Source organism: Gastrolobium bilobum, unplaced genomic scaffold (assembly GCF_033153095.1).
Source record: "Gastrolobium bilobum isolate Gb01-03AN ecotype WA unplaced genomic scaffold, APGP_CSIRO_Gbil_v1 utg3810, whole genome shotgun sequence".
NCBI classification, from domain to species: domain Eukaryota; kingdom Viridiplantae; phylum Streptophyta; class Magnoliopsida; order Fabales; family Fabaceae; genus Gastrolobium; species Gastrolobium bilobum.
In genome coordinates this window covers 563,280-577,526 of record NW_026899073.1, presented here as the reverse complement: position 1 = coordinate 577,526, position 14,247 = coordinate 563,280, and the positions used below count along the sequence as shown (strand labels likewise).

The window sequence follows — 14,247 nt, the reverse complement described above, 5'->3', positions numbered from 1 at the left end:
TGAATTTATATTATCTATCTATATGTAAAATATTATTATAAAAGGAATTTTTTACTTTAATATTATATAGTTTATCTTTAAATTCTTATCATTGATTAGTCATTTAGAGATAATAAACTATTAAGTCTTGCGTAAAAAAATAGTGGAATAAGAAATAGTTTATCTTAACGTATAATGATAGTTATCCACTTGAATCTATTTAGGATTATATGACAATATGCACAGTACATACGTAATAATTCAGTTTATTGATTTTTATGTGCTTTACCTTTTAAAGTAAATCGCGTATTTGACAGGATCCAATGCTTGCACATTAATACTTGAAATGATTATGCTATAAAATACTCAAACGTATAAGCGTCAAAATCATAAACTTTAAAATTGTATAAAAATGGTTATGGTATCGATAAAACAATTATCTTTAAACGGCTAAAACACTAAAGTCTTGGAAAGCTATTGTTTATTAGCATATAAATACCTAAAATCAATGTTATTAAAATTGGTCTAATTATTAATTCAGTCAAAGTATCATATTATTGAATTATTAATTGAATCATATGATCCGATAATTATATGTAAATTTATAATTTATATTAAAAAATTATAAATATATTCAAATATTTGTAAAAATAATATAAATTTTAAATATTTTAATATAAAAATAATAAATTATACATTATTATCCAATAAAGGATCAATTAAACATACAATGCTTGTGATACTGGTGTTTCAGGTTCAGTAAATCACATCTCTAACTATAAATCAAATCAAAATTCTCTATATAGTGCATGACTGAGATAATATTAATATCGTAGGTACATAATTTATGTAAATCAATAAGTAACAGATTACTTAGATATGTTATTTATGCTTATTATTTTTTGAAAAAAAAATTGGAAATTATTTTTTTTAAATAAATCAAGCCGAGTCACTGGTTAACCGATCGGGTCATCAATTTTCATCAAAATCAGCCTGATCGTACCAGGTCTGGTACTTGGCCGATCCAATGTGATAAACAAACCTATCAGATGATTGGTTCACCAGATTCCGGGTCGACCTGATCTATCCGGTCCAATTTTTACAACATTGCCTAAAATAGTATATCAAATCCGGATGCCAACAAAAATGTATATATTTTTTTCTATTTTAAAATAATGTTTAATTTATAAACTAATTGCGATTAAAATTATTTTATTTCAAAATTATTAACTTATTTTATTTTTTACCTTTTATATCTTTATCAAATAATGATTCCAGTAATTAACAAATTTGTTAATATATATATACGTGGACCAGATGATGTATTTACAAGTTAGGAGGTATAAGTTAGTGGTTGTTGTTGGAAATAAAAGATGATATGTTGGTTCCATTACCATGAATTACATTTGTCGAATACGAAGCGAGTCACTAGGAATCTGTTACTATTAGCGCGTGGCTTTCCTTCTTTCCCTATTATCGAGCATCTACTCTACCAAGTACCAGGTCCCAAGAGAAGAAAGTAACTCGTGCAAAACTCACAACCAATACCTTAAAAAGGGCAACGACCTTGTCAAAACTTAAAAGCCAATAATCACTTCCATCCAAGTTTGCTAATACGACACTGTGATTGTTTGTGATGGCAACAGCTGAAGCCATGGCAACGGTGGCCGATAAGGCCCCAATAACCTCTGAGAGAAAGGTCCCTGAAGACTTGGAGACCAAACTCCCCAAACCCTGTAATCTATTTATTCTCTTCTTTTGTTTCCTTTCAATTTCCTTTCATTTTTTATTTGTATTAATGAAGAGATTAATTAAAGAATATGACTTTTTGGACATTCTAGGACCCCAAATGAGGGAATTTTAATGGGGTTTGATCAAATTTTAATGGGTATTTTTTTTGTTTCAGATTTGCCTCGAGCTTTGACAGCCTCTGATACTGAGAATGTGAATGGCACATGGGACCACAAACATAATAACATGTCTGTTCTTCAGCAGCATGCAGCCTTCTTCGACCTTGACAATGATGGCATCATCTACCCGTGGGAGACATATAGAGGTACTCTGAATCTTGTGTATCTTTTGTGTTTTTTAACGATGAAGGTTTAATGTTTTTCTCTCTGTATGTTTACTTTTCTGATTTAAAAACTCTTTCTTCTTCTTTTTTTCTTTTCTTTGATGTTATTTTAGAGTTTTATTTGATATGAAGGAAATGCCTTTCATTGTTATGGTTATAATTTTGCAGGATTCCGCTCAATCGGTTTCAACGTGATTTCTTCCTTCATATTTATGATTATTATTCATGCAGCTGTCAGTTATTCTACTCTTCCTGTGAGGAACTTTTAACATGAAACTGGCCTATGTATACTCAATATACCTTACCATTACTACTCCTACTTACTTGTACATGTTCTGGCTTCTAACACAGACATGGCTACCTTCACCTTTGTTCCCAATTCACATACAAAACATACACAGGGCAAAGCATGGAGGTGACTCGGGGAGCTATGACACGGAGGGAAGGTAAGTCTAGTTAAGAAGAATAACCTGTTGATGCCTGCTTTGGTGAATGTTAACATCAAGTGCTTTGGCTAAAACAAAATTGCAGGTTCATCCCAGCAAATTTTGAAATCATGTTCAGCAAGTATGCTCGCAAAGTGCCTGATAAATTGACATTAAGGGAGCTCTGGCACATGACTCAAGCAAACAGTGTTGCATATGACTTCTTTGGCTGGTCCTCCCTCTTTCTTTCTCTTCTCTACATGTTGCATGCACAATTATCCCACATGTAGAGAATCTTAAATTAAAAAGTAGGTGAATCTTCTTAAACTAATTGCAGGGCTGCCAGTAAATTTGAGTGGGGAGTTTTGTATATTTTAGCAAGAGACGAAGAAGGTTTTCTGTCAAAAGAAGCTGTGAGGCGTTGTTTTGATGGGAGCTTATTTGAGTATTGTGCTAAAGTGCGTAAGGGTACTGCTGGAAAGATGGCATGACAGCTTCTTTGGTAAACTTCTATATCAATATTCAATGTTAGGATAAGAGTATTTACATTATTGTTCCTAACTTGGTGCTTTACTGCAATTCAAGTTCTCCCAAATGATTGTGCTTCCAGGTCTAACAGCTGGACCAGTTCAAAGAGCAAATAAAATTAGCAAAATGCATTTCTTTCCAGCGTCCATATGTCTTGTTACCTTGACAGACTAAGCATCATGTTCAGTTAACCCGGCACAGACTAGTTCAGAACACATATATGATGATTCTTCAGTATATCGTTGAACTGATAACGCAAGTAATTGCATTTATGGAGACAGAGCTATTAAATATATGAAGGTTAAAATAGTTTAATCCGTCAATTGTCAGACATGGATGAATTTTATAGCTGATAATTTTTACTTCAATGCCATTCTTATATGTTCAATTTCAATCACCTTCCTCGAAACCCAAATTTAAACAATGGCATTCGCTGCATTTGCAATTCTTGACTGCTGATAAGCAGCACATTATGTTCCAATGAATGGAAACATTTGTAAATCCGAAGAAAAGCAATCCTTTTTGGGTAATAAAAAAAAAGGGTCTCTGCTTACTTATTAGTTATTACATAATTTCAATTAAACAAAAGTTTTGTTAACGGAAAGACACATGTTAAAGAATAGCATAAGGAGAGGAGTTAATTATCACTGGTGTAACAAAAAAAATCTAATATTAGATTGAATATTTCCATCATATAAAACATATCTATAAAATTTAACATTAATCCAAAATTATTTCATAATTCATTTATATATATCAAAATTAGTACAATACATAGTTTGAAAATATATAAAATTTTAAGCTGCTTAATTAAATCATATGATGCATAGTAATAATCCTAACTTTGTTTTGGGGGCTCCATACAATTCTCCTTTCTCAACACTTTGGCAAAAAGTATATTCCAGGAATTCATATTACACAACGAGAATAACCCATCTTCCTATCATAAATTTGTCCCCTCCCTCCCCAAAATAATCAATGACCGCAGTGCATGTTACTGCAACAGCATGAATAATGAAACACTTGAAAATTATTCACTGTCAACTGTCTGCAAAAAAATACTGACAAGATAAACAATAAAAGTCTCAACTATTCCATCCGTACATCTAGAGACAGGAGTTTCTTAGTTTCCATCTCCAATAATCTAGTTCCTTTCCCGAAAAATGCATATTATGTAAGCAACAGAATCTTCAGGGAAGGTATCAAGAAGATCAAAGACTGCTTCACAAAAGACATGTAATTAATTTTGATAATTTGTAATTATAAAATGTATAAGAAGATACCTCATTGCATAAAACAATTGGAGGCGAAAATAAAACGTGATAAACAGGGAATACCTCAAGAAATTTATTTCGCTCCCCCCTCCACTACTGGTTCAAGACATTGCTTCACTTGGTTGACTTCAGACATTTCTTTTCTTTCTTTTTTTTGGTAAAAGACTTCAGACATTTCTCTTGTTATATGAACCGGATTCTATTTTTCTTTTCCCTATAAGTTGAACCATCATAAATGCAAGTAGAAGCTTTAATATTTTTATATTCAATCAAACAAAATCATGAATATTAAATTAGAAAGAAATAAGCAGTATACTACAGCTTGATAAGAGTGGAGAAGCCTCCCAAACTCAAACCAGACTCCACCTATTTTCACGAGTAAAGATATGATGTACACCTATATTTATACATAGAAAAACTCACACCAGTTTTTGCATTATTAAATTTGCCTTTGAAGTTGGGGATGATGAGTTAAGTAACATGAATATTTTATATATATATCATTATGCAATCTGAAGGCTCTACATATATGATTCTCTCTTTGTTTTTCCAAAAGTTGTTCACATATCAATTCTTACTCTCAAATACTAAACTACCTACTTGGCCTTCCAAAGATTAATTTGACAGTAATTCGGTGTCTCCAAGAATTTGACATCAAACAAGTTTTCCAAAGATTAAAAGTGACATCAAAAGGGTCTTTCCACTAGGGTACCGTACACCAAAATTGATATCAATTTTAATCTTTGGAGGACCAAATCAGTAGTTTAGTCTATTTTCAAGTCACCTGTAGATATAACATTATCTCGTAAGTCTTAACTACCTAGCCTTTGGGAATAGTTTATTGTTTCATTGACAACCCTCCTACAATTTAGACCAATACCATACTGCAATAAGCAAAAGAGTAAGATTTTTTTGTAAAAGAGGGAATTATTAAGAAAGCAGAGTGCAGACCAGGAGGATCAAGAACTCAAAGCATCAAGGATAATAGAGAAATTATAAAAATAAATAAATAAATAAAAATAAGATCAAAAGAGCTCTCTCACCCTTTTGAAAATTTGACAAATATTACACATAGCTAAAGCAACATAGAAAAAAAATTAACTATTATATCCAAAGGAAGGTTTATTGGTAGAAATCATTAACTAAAAATTTCTGCCTAATTAACATGTCAGCAACAAAGCAAAGCTCTGCAACACCCCAAAGCCTTAAAAATGGAACAAGAGGAAAATTTGAGCAAGGGAGATAAATCCACTGCTCACCAAATATCCCAAGTACCCTACCCCACAAATGTGTAGCACTCTCACAATGCAGACAGAAATGATTAATAATTCCATTTATCATATGCAAGTTTTCTTCATCATGAAGATTTGATCAGGAATAGATAATGGACAATAAACATCAATTTACATCTTTATCCAGCAATATGAATTTTTATTATCCCAGGGCCTAAAATGTTAAAATAATTAAAATCGATTATGAGAAAATTTTGATCTGTCATAATTATAATTCCAAAACCATACTATTAAACACTCCAGGGAAGAAAAATAACAAGAATACGTTAGATACAGAAGGTCAAGGAAGAAACTCAAATTCTGACATGTCATGCCATGACTAAGATCTAATTATCTAACGAACCTTTTTGTTTCTTATCACAGCAGAAGGAGCTTCCACAACAACATCGAAATGCTTTAATTGGATGGTCATGGTCATCAAAATCGATACCATAATCCTGCAGATTATTTGACACATGCGTGAGGAAACTTGGGTGTTTGGTACACCATCATCTTCAAATAGGCATTTAGGATTCGAGCAGCTTAGATAATTGAGTTAAATGCTTGTATTTTATATATAAGCATAGGATTACAACATTAACATCTGTGTTGACAACTGGAGTGAGATTAGTAATTAAGTCTCACATTGGTTAGGAATGAACCAAGTAAGGATCATATAAATGAAAAAACTCATAAATTAAGGTTTTGCTTTAAGACGTGGTATAAGTCTACTTATTGAGATTTTAGTTTCCTACTGAGCTCAATGCTGGAGGTCTCATCTGTTTGGCCTCTCCTAGTCTATCATAACAATCTAAAAATTGCAAAAACAAAAGCATGCTTTACTTGTCACCAATTGAAAGTGGCCATTTAGAACTAATGTTTTCAGATAAAATATATAATTGCTTGTTCGGATTATACTAATTTTTAGGAAAAAAATTGCATTTTTTCAAAACCTCTCTCAATAAGACTTTGATTATAAGTTATTTTGAACATATAATAAGCTAATGCAAACACACACTAAAAAGCACAAGTCTTTTATTGGTCCAACAGACTCACCCATGACAGCTCCTCATACGCACTCACTTTCCTGTTGGTAAAGAAGGCAAGCTGCAGAAAAAAGAACAAAACACAAACTAAATGAATGCATCATAAGTTAATTTTTGTCCTCTTCCACTAATTTAAGTAAATTAATCTGGTAAAAGGGAACTATATGAATAAAAAAGCAAGTATCATTACATGATAATAGTGGTGATCAGGAGTCTCCACTTCGACAGGAATGTCTATGAGATTTGCATCAGAGCATCTGAAATGGTGAACCAGAAATTGTCAATAATGGTTCTAGCCTCTGCCTCGATCACTTAAAAAGAGAAAGAAAGCAGACAGTAGATAATAAAGATGCCAAATTGAAGTTTGGTCATCGAAATAGTAATTTTAAATGGAAAACGTGGTTATTGAATTTCACAAGGTAGTATTTTTTGTTCATGGAAGCATTTACACACGTGAACTTTACCTATGATTGATAAATCTTGCAACGTTTCCATTACATGTTGCATCTAAACATAGTGCCTCCTCATCCTTTAACACCCCTTCTGAACCCCAATCTGCATCAAGAGTTACAGGATACGTATGTCTATCATTGCCACTATTGTGCACATTCCTTTCGTCTAACTCTGTATTGGTTAATATTTCTCCTGCATATTCACATACGAAAGTTCCCTTGGGCAAATCTTCTAGTGTTCTAAGGCCCCAGCCCTTACCATCGCAAGTTAAGAACACCTTAAAGAAGAAAGGATGACAATGTACCCATCAAATATCAAATACAAATAATTGTAGCACCAATAACAGCGAATCAAGGGCAAAGTACAGATAAATATATCAAGTAATCAAAGAAAGTAAAAAGTCACAAATAACAAGATATAAGACTTCCTCCTCTTAAACATATTGCAATTCTCAAATTGTATTATTCAGATAATAGAATACCTGCAATTTGCATGTTAAACCTCGTTGCACTATACGATTTCCACAACGCATGTCACATCCGCATTTCCTCCAACATTCTTTTATAAATTTCCTAACCAGATGTCCCTTGCATCGTTTGGACTTCTCCAATGGACACTCTTGACAGTACACAAAATGATGATCTTGAGGATCATCCTTCATAGACATACAAGATGTTAGAAATTCTTCTTTCAACAAACCTTGAGGAGTGTAAGCAAACTCTCCCCCAGTTTCCTGAGCACATGCACAAGGCAATGATAAGGAAAGACAGTCGCCTGAACAATCAGAACAGCAACCCTCATCCGCAATACGAGCCAATGAAATATTTACATTAGCACTTTGGTATATTATATTATGTGGTGTGTAATTAAATTTTGGCAAATCCTCACCACCAATTTCATCTATTAATGATATTTTCACCTTTTCTGAACCTTTTGCTATGTCACTGATAAAATGAAAGGAATCCCTTTCATCTTTAGTAAGAGCTTGCTGTGGCAAACATGTCAAGTTGGAATTTGATCCCTTTCTATAGCCCAACTTCAGATAACTACTGCATAAATCATCTAATAGCTTCACCATAGAAAATTGGGGCTCGATGGTCTGATGAGACCTAAGGTACCTTTTGTCCATGAACTTCATAACCAAATCCAAATTAGGAATACAGAAGTTTGGTTGTCCCAAGGCATAGTCACAATTTAAAGATATTTTAACTTCTCCTAGATGTGAAGAAGCAATAATAATGTTCCCCTTACAAGTTGTGGTGGTGTTGTTGCATGCTGATGTAGCATCTTTACTATGCATATCCTGATCCTCAGTTGACAGAAATTTGATACAATGATTTCCATTTGAAGCCTCAGATAAGCCTAGAGAAAATCGGTAAGAAATTAGCTATGCAGCCATTTTCATCAAAAAATTATAAAACAAATTCAAAACATGTGGAAAACAACCAAGCTTTATTCCACTACGTGCGATCAATCGACGTCTTTGGCCCCTGACAAAAACTAAATTTTAAATAAAATTGTTCAGAGCAAGGTCTTATTTAATAGTTTATGCTAAAGTTTTCTAGATTCTTCCTTTTATCACTTTTGAACAGACCATATTCAATTTGACCTATTTGGATAAGGAAGTCTTCTGTTAGCCTTATTCTCACATGACCAAAACTGCTGAATTGTGGTAGTCTAACTTTCTCTCAAGTATATTTATTACTAATTTTATCTTTCTGTCTATGTTCGTTCATCCACATCGACATTCTCAGCTCAACTTCATTTATTTATTTTCTCATGTTAGAATTTTACTATCCACCATTCACTACTATAAGGCTCCGTTGGTCTTGCATTGTACATGTAAAGAACCACTTCAACCCAAAACCTTAAGGTGTTGAGTGAGGGCCTTTTTAATTATTTATATTATTCTCTAACACACCCCCTCACGCAAGAGCCCTTTGGGCTTGAAGCGTGGATATTGCACAAGCCCAATTTTTTGTTTACCTTTTCTGCTTTTTATTTAATTCCACAAGTGGGGAGCGATGAGGATCGAACTCGTGACCTTATGGTCACTCAAGCTCTGATACCATGTAAAGAACCACTTCAACCCAAAACCTTAAGATGTTGAGTAAGGGCATTTTTAATGATTTATATTATTCTCGTACAATTTTCCCTTTTGAGTATGATAGTCACTTTGCAATCACAAGCTTTGACTGAATGATATTCAACATTTCATTCACCCAGCTTAACACCTATGTGGGAAATACCTATCAATCTTCGATTTTCAACTTCAATATTTGGCTAACTCAGCATTTTGCTAAACTAGCATTCTATATACTACCCCTTCTCAAAGAAAAATCCATTGATTCCAAAAAGTTTCTCTCAACACACTCAAAAAGTACAATTTCAGAAAATGGTGAAGAAAAAAGATACAAAAAAAAATAAAAAAGTCATTCGTAGTCAGAAAAGTTGGCATGATTACATATTACCATTATAATTTGTTGAAATAGGTTGACATTGTAACTTACCTTTCTTGGTTCTTGGCTTCACAATCTCTTTCTCATAATGACCAGAATGCCCTGTGGATGATACTTTCTGGGGATATGATTTTCTATCTTTAGCTGCCACGCAAGGAAAAAGTGAGATATTTTCTACCTCACTCAACATTTTATGTGATGCATCTGAACTAGTTACAGGCTTAATATCTTGCACTAATGTTTGAGATGGCTCAGTGATTTCCTGTTGAGAAGTCTTCGGTGGTGTTTTATTGTCTTCTGCATATAACATTTGGCTTGAGTTGTCCATGGTTGTTGGAACCTGGTCAACTTCATCTACCAAGTGCAGTTTCTGTATGGGTCTCTCTCCACCATGACAACTGAAAGGAGCTTTTCTCTTCCCTTCACCTCCCTATTTGAAGAAGAACATAACTACGTGTTAACTTAAAAAAAAAAAAACCAAAACCAAAACCAAAAAACATTAAAAAAACAAAAGAGCAATTACAAGGAATACACGTATATAAATCAACGGATTTGCATTCATCATTTAACATGACAAAAAAAAAAACCAAAACCAAAACCAAAAAACATTAAAAAAACAAAAGAGCAATTACAAGGAATACACGTATATAAATCAACGGATTTGCATTCATCATTTAACATGACAAAAAAAAGTTTTCTACACACACAATATTTTGTGGAACTCGTATTTTTTGAATAAAAAAATTTACGACACACAAAACGAATCTCTATAACATAACACAATCAATTTTCCTACAACATAACTTTTATAAAATTCATAAATCAAACTACTCTCTGTTAAACACCAACTATGGAAGATGAAGTGAGGATAATCTATATACACAATTTTATTCTTGCATAATTGCAAAAGACTTATTTCTTAGATTCACACATGTGATATTTCAATCACAAAAAGAAACAATTTTGCCACCATTCTAGACTCACTCTCTTGTTTAAGGGATACATCGATATAAGTTTAAAATTTTTTAACACTCTTCATATTTTATTTGCATTTAACAAATTTAGTCTTTGATAAATCAAAATTGTTAAATGCATGTAAAATCAACTATAAATTTTAAACTTACACTAGTTTAGGTTGATTCTCCCCTTATTTACAGGAAGAACTACATTGTTGATTCTATTTGCGTTTAACGGTTATCATCTCCAATAAATTAAAAGGAAAAACTATTCTTATGTCACATGACATAAGTTTTTTCTCCTATACACCTTTTGATAACTGTGTCATGCTTTTCTTTTTTTTCTTTTCTTTTATTTTTTCAGGTGGTGGAACCTACTAGTTTGTCTCTATGACATGAGATAACTATCTCTTTTAACATCAGATTAATAAAACCCTAAATTAAAACTATTAAATACAAATATAATTAATGATTTATAAATGGTTTCAGAGTTTTAAATTTTCACCTATTTGATTTGATCCTCCCATACTTATGAAAGAATCAATTTACATCAATATAAATTTAAAAAACTCTTATATCATTTATTAAATGTTAATTCTATTTGCATCTAACAATCCTTATCTTCAATAGATTACACATGTAATGAAAGTGAAATTAGGGCATAAGGCCGTTTGATAGAGGGAGGAACTCAAACTGGGAATTCTAGTTACTCATATTTAGGGCAGATAAAATGGGCTTCGCGGGGCGGGTTCGTTTTTTCACGAGTTGATGACGGATATAGGCGGAGGCGAAATCTGCTCAATCTGTCAAATGGGACAGGGCGGACCGAGTTTTTCAGCTCACTTTCAAAAGGGAGACTGTGGGTTGCCTTATTTTTTAGTGAGTTGATGGCGGGACGGGGTGGGACGGGCCGCCCTCTTTGCCACCTCTACTTATATTTGGTACAAGAATTTTTAGATTTTTCTTAGAAAAATAAAATTATTGTTAATTAAAATTGTGGATAAGAATCCTATGAAATAATACCACCAAGTGGGTATTCTTTGATTCCCACCTAGTGAATTTTTTTTACATAATTTATAGGACACAGATAACACAAAACTGCTTTAATATTTTCATGCCTCTCTTGTTAAAGCCCTAGCCATGATAATAGCTTGGTTTTACTGAAGACGGTTTGGGGATTGAGAAAGCATATCAGAATTTTTTTTCAAAAATTCATTAAAGGTTAGTTATGTAAAATTAGCTCGCATTCCTAAAAATTATTGACAATCAACTAAACATTAATCTGAAAACTTGAGCTAACATTACTAGGAATATTTTGGCCTACCAAACAACTTTTTGGTAACATTTACGAAAAATTCACTTTCCTAGTATATTCCTAGATATCAGCGTATCCTCAAGTACCATGATTCCCTGGAACAAAAAGATGTTTCCTCTACCAAATACCCTATTTCATAAGTGTAAATTGACTCCCTTTATTTCAAAAAGTAATTTATAAAATATGTTTAAACATATTAAAAAAGGGGAAGAATCCGTTTACAAATTTTTTTGATAAATTTTTACAAATTACACTATCTTCTCCCGGGAGAACATAGTGAAACTAGTATTCTCTTGGAGGAAAATAGTGTAGTTTGTAAGAGTTTGTAAACAAAAAAAATTTGTAAATATAACCTGTGAATTAAAAAATACATAAGGTATTTAGAGCTACCTTATCTTCCTTATACTCGAAGTATGCATCTACGAGTGTGCGATAATTGTCATCTTCAATAAGCTCCCAGCTTTTATCATAAACTTTTAACAACTTTTTCAACACGGGCTTCACCTCTTCGTCAGAAATTCCTAAGGCCCTCGTAGCCCTAAAGGCCTTTATAACTCTTGGATTGGGGGCCATGATAAAGCATAAAGATAAATATCATTACCCAAATCAACACTATCACAAGAGTCACACTTTTACAACAGACCTCGAGCTCCTCCAAATAGCCATTATCAAATTGAGCTTTATATGAGCAAAAATCAATCCTCTTCCTACAGGTTGAATGGATTAAAAGGAAAATTAGAAGGGCCGATGAAATAAACAATTTGCAAATGCTGAAGCAAGCAATTAGAAGAATCGAGACAGCATTTTTTACCTCAACTCGAAAAATTATACTTTGACTTTGATGTATAGATAAGAGCAATCACACACAATTAAAAACAATCAATCCTTCTCCTATGCATCTAGTTATAAATGCATACGAATATAAATAGGTTTAGAAAACCCTAAGCCACAATAATTGCTTATGGGCCCAAGCCCAAAAAAAGTTCAAATATATTTGTGGTTTGCCTTTGAATTATGGGAAAAAAGTATCTAATGTTATTTTAGACAATTTTGTCTAATGTTCATCGAAACGACGTCGTTTTATGGTTGAAAAATTAAAAAATTAGAATCATAAAAAATATTATAACCCTGAAATAACAAAAATACCATGATTTCTGCCTCAAATCGACGTCATTTTGATGAACATTAGATAAAGTTATTTAAAGTAACTTTAGAAAAAAAAACCCTTGAATTATTTACACATCTTTTTCCATCCAAATTCATCCTTAACCGTCTTAGGAAGGGAATTGGATTAGGATTTAAAAAAAAAAATTACAATCAAAATTTATAAGATTGAATTTTAAAGAATTTTAATAGAATTTATAAGATTTAAAATGATAATACGAAACTTTAACAAATATTCAAAATTACAAGAGTTAATAAAAAAATAAAAAAATAAAGAAATGTAATGATATTAATAAAAAAAAGTAAAATCTAATATAAGTTTCTCAATCAGTAATTTAATATAACTTGATGTCCTACTAAGTAGCAGCTCTCCACATATCAATACTAGCCCTCCACGCATTAACATCTTCCCGATTCTGCTATTGGGTTTTACCAATGTGAAAATTATCTTCTTCATTTGGTATCAGAGCTATGCATATATAATTATAAGACCCACAAACTTTTTTTATTTATTAAAATAATTCAAAATTTGCATATAGAACCTAAAGTTCATGATAAAATTTGTTTGGAATTTTTTGCAATTGATATTGAAAATCTTTGGATTTTTGTTCTTGTAATGAGAATTTTTTAACTATATATCATATGCATGTTTTCATTGAGTATTCTAAGAAAATTTCGAATCTAAATTTATGGGTTCTATTATATGAAAGTTTAGAAAATTTCTCAAATTATTTTCAATCAATACATTGAAATCCTAAATTACTTTGGGGCTTTTGCAAACAAGTTTTTAGCGATTTATTGACACAAAAATTGTTTGAAATCGTTTCCTATAGCGAAGGAATTTCGTTCATGAATGTATTGTTATGAAATATAGGGTTTATATTATGAAAGTTTCAATCTTTCTTTAAATCGATCTTATTTCATTGATGTAAAATGAAAATTGGTTTGGGTTTTTTTGTTCCTTTGTTGTTTTCCTAGTGTTTTATGTTATTTTTAATACAAAAATCACATATTTTTGTGCCAAGAAAAATTGTGACCCATAGCTATAAAAATCATTTTTCAAACTTCTAAAAGCTTTTGGATTTTTGCATTTTTAGAAATGGATTAGATTATAATCTCGTTGGTTGTTGTTCATGGGTTATTTTGTGATGAAAATCGCTCAAAAATCTGCTATTTTTGATGTTAGACAAAGCTCCCAGGATGGAATCCGATTTCCAACGGTCTACCTACTAAAGGAAGAAGAAGACACTACAATAAAGAAATATAAAAAAATCACAGGGGTTAGGGTGAGATTGTGAGAGAG

The 14,247-nt window shown here is 32.1% G+C and overlaps 2 protein-coding genes across 3 annotated transcripts; one reads left to right on the top strand and one right to left on the bottom strand.

Moving 5' to 3' along the window:
• Positions 1 to 1,431: 1,431 nt before the first annotated feature.
• Positions 1,432 to 3,429, top strand: LOC133286920 (peroxygenase-like). 2 transcript variants are annotated; one of them, XM_061484422.1, is made up of 7 exons: positions 1,432 to 1,715; positions 1,886 to 2,035; positions 2,222 to 2,286; positions 2,405 to 2,499; positions 2,585 to 2,710; positions 2,816 to 2,980; positions 3,089 to 3,429. In XM_061484422.1, exons 1-6 carry the CDS (start codon positions 1,616 to 1,618, stop codon positions 2,967 to 2,969), a joined length of 690 nt encoding a protein of 229 aa, XP_061340406.1. In that variant the 5' UTR covers positions 1,432 to 1,615; the 3' UTR covers positions 2,970 to 2,980; positions 3,089 to 3,429. The 2 variants fall into 2 exon arrangements, with proteins under 2 accessions (XP_061340406.1, XP_061340405.1); XM_061484421.1 differs by having other exon boundaries at positions 1,437 to 1,715; positions 2,222 to 2,307.
• Positions 3,430 to 4,102: 673 nt separating this feature from the next.
• Positions 4,103 to 12,353, bottom strand: LOC133286985 (histone-lysine N-methyltransferase SUVR4-like). The gene is made up of 10 exons (XM_061484526.1): positions 12,171 to 12,353; positions 9,561 to 9,939; positions 8,192 to 8,412; positions 7,532 to 8,038; positions 7,062 to 7,327; positions 6,788 to 6,854; positions 6,608 to 6,658; positions 5,916 to 6,009; positions 4,344 to 4,494; positions 4,103 to 4,224 (listed from the first exon to the last, which is right to left on the bottom strand). The coding sequence occupies exons 1-9, from the start codon at positions 12,351 to 12,353 to the stop codon at positions 4,448 to 4,450; spliced, it is 1,815 nt and encodes a 604-aa protein (XP_061340510.1). The 3' UTR covers positions 4,103 to 4,224; positions 4,344 to 4,447.
• Positions 12,354 to 14,247: the final 1,894 nt, after the last annotated feature.

Excerpts from the sequence above, each read along its gene's own strand:
- LOC133286920 (XM_061484421.1), top strand. The coding sequence starts at position 1,616 with ATGGCAACAGCTGAAGCCATGGCAACGGTGGCCGATAAGGCCCCAATA. Across the intron at positions 2,036-2,221 it reads CCCGTGGGAGACATATAGAG|GATTCCGCTCAATCGGTTTC; the intron begins GTACTCTGAATC and ends ATAATTTTGCAG. Across the intron at positions 2,500-2,584 it reads AGCTATGACACGGAGGGAAG|GTTCATCCCAGCAAATTTTG; the intron begins GTAAGTCTAGTT and ends ACAAAATTGCAG.
- LOC133286985 (XM_061484526.1), bottom strand. The coding sequence starts at position 12,353 with ATGGCCCCCAATCCAAGAGTTATAAAGGCCTTTAGGGCTACGAGGGCC. Across the intron at positions 9,940-12,170 it reads TCGAGTATAAGGAAGATAAG|GGAGGTGAAGGGAAGAGAAA; the intron begins GTAGCTCTAAAT and ends TTCTTCAAATAG. Across the intron at positions 6,659-6,787 it reads CTGATCACCACTATTATCAT|CTTGCCTTCTTTACCAACAG; the intron begins GTAATGATACTT and ends TTTTTTCTGCAG.